The following is a 1,822-nucleotide window of genomic DNA, read 5'->3' on the forward strand; positions in this document are numbered from 1 at the left end:
GACGACTTGTGAATGCATCATTGAAGGATCTATTCTCTAAAACAACTTTGGAATATGCAATAGATATTGCTTCCTCGGCTTCTTCCTTCAGTTCAACATCATGGTACTCTTTCCATTCATTTGGCTGTTCTTCCATGTCCCAAAACCAAACAACCATATAAGAGTGACATAACAAAATATATATATATATATAATTGCTTCTAAAAGATTTTTGGTAACTATATTTATTTTATATAATATTCAAAGTATAGGTTCAATTGTGACTTTAATGCATAAATTTCTAGTCATAAATATTATTCCATAATTTACTGTTGATTTTGATATAAATCTGTACAAGTAGTTTCTATATAATAATAAATGAATTTCATAGAAAAACATTATTTGAAATTTAATCACGTATACAAGTTAATCTCATTTATATGCATAAAATCTAGAAAAGTATCAATCAAAATGTCAATAAAAGTTTCTAAAATATTACCTTATATTTAAAATCTGAACTTGAGGATTCTCCACACGTACAAGATCTTTCATGGGGAGAAGACTAGAATATGAGGAACCATTTCAAAATCTGAATCAATTCCATGTATCTTGAAGTAGCGAAAGCTTTTTTGTTTTGGATTATAACAAATCAAGGCATTGCTAGGATGAAACATCAATAACTCTCCATTTTCAAGATACTTTATTGGTTGATACAAACCTCGAGGCCATATATTAAGAGAAACATTATCAATTACCAACTCTAAGGTCCATGACATCTTTCGATCATTATAATCTTTCAGCAACCATATCTTAAAGTTGACATAAGAGTCTACATCCGTTAGATAGAGACAATCATTTAGCACTCCTAGTCTCATGTTGCCAACTCCTTTCTTACCTTTGTAACGTAACTGAGAAGGAGGTAGTATTTCAACTATATTTTCATTCTCAAAGTTGAATGATGCTATAAACATAGTATTGTATGTACTATGACAAATCCAATGAACTGCTCCATTCAAATAAGCATATAACGATTTCTTATATGATGCATCTTGAATTGTTGGAGCCCTTATTTTTGCTAGTCTTATCCCAATGGAATCCCATGATTGTATTGAGCCAATGGTTTCCCATGAAGTTGAACCAAGGGTGAGTACTTGAACAGTCACATATCTAGTTTCTTTGGTTGTTTCCAACTCCACCATCCTCATCACTTTGTATTGATTGGTCTTTGGATTAAAACCAAAACCAGAAATAACAAAGTTTGACTTGTACAACTCACTTTTCCCTTCTTCATCTATATGGTAACAAAATAAACCGTTCAATTTTGGTTTGGGAAGCATTATGTATTCCCCAGTAATGGGATTACAAACATATATGGGGTTGTTGAATGGGGTTGTGCATACACAAAGCAAACCATTACATGAGTTCACTATACCAAATTTTGGCACGTCTAACTCAGTAGGCACATAAGTGAAAGGAACATGAGGTGGTGAAATCCTCGAATGTAGCTCTTGATGGGAAACAAGGTCATCAGTGCATAGAGCCTCTATCAAATGCAGATCGGTTGGCCAAAATTTAGGTTCAAACGTTCTCAATATAGGGCATACTGTTCTTTTTAAAAAATGCTCTCTTTTAAAAATTGGGTCATTGGTCATGTTGTTCCATTCTTTGGAAACACATTTGCAAGAGATAATAGTTCTAATTGGGAGCCTAGAGAAAATATTTTGAAGAATATGATTTGGTAATATAGTTATGAAAAGGGTATGAGTTGTCATGGGTTTCTTCCTCCTTTGTTTGTTTCTCTTCGCCATTCATAGAATGCAGAACCTACAAACTTCAAGGGAAA

At 32.9% G+C, this 1,822-nt stretch overlaps 1 protein-coding gene across 1 annotated transcript; it reads right to left on the minus strand.

Annotated features, from left to right (window-relative positions):
• Positions 1-496: 496 nt before the first annotated feature.
• Positions 497-1,766, minus strand: LOC109340943 (F-box protein At3g07870-like). The gene has a single exon (XM_019578712.1). It carries the CDS (start codon positions 1,749-1,751, stop codon positions 528-530), a length of 1,224 nt encoding a protein of 407 aa, XP_019434257.1. The 5' UTR covers positions 1,752-1,766; the 3' UTR covers positions 497-527.
• Positions 1,767-1,822: the final 56 nt, after the last annotated feature.

This window comes from Lupinus angustifolius, unplaced genomic scaffold (assembly GCF_001865875.1).
Source record: "Lupinus angustifolius cultivar Tanjil unplaced genomic scaffold, LupAngTanjil_v1.0 Scaffold_289, whole genome shotgun sequence".
NCBI classification, from domain to species: Eukaryota; Viridiplantae; Streptophyta; class Magnoliopsida; order Fabales; family Fabaceae; genus Lupinus; species Lupinus angustifolius.

Excerpts from the sequence above, each read along its gene's own strand:
- LOC109340943 (XM_019578712.1), bottom strand. The coding sequence starts at position 1,751 with ATGACAACTCATACCCTTTTCATAACTATATTACCAAATCATATTCTT.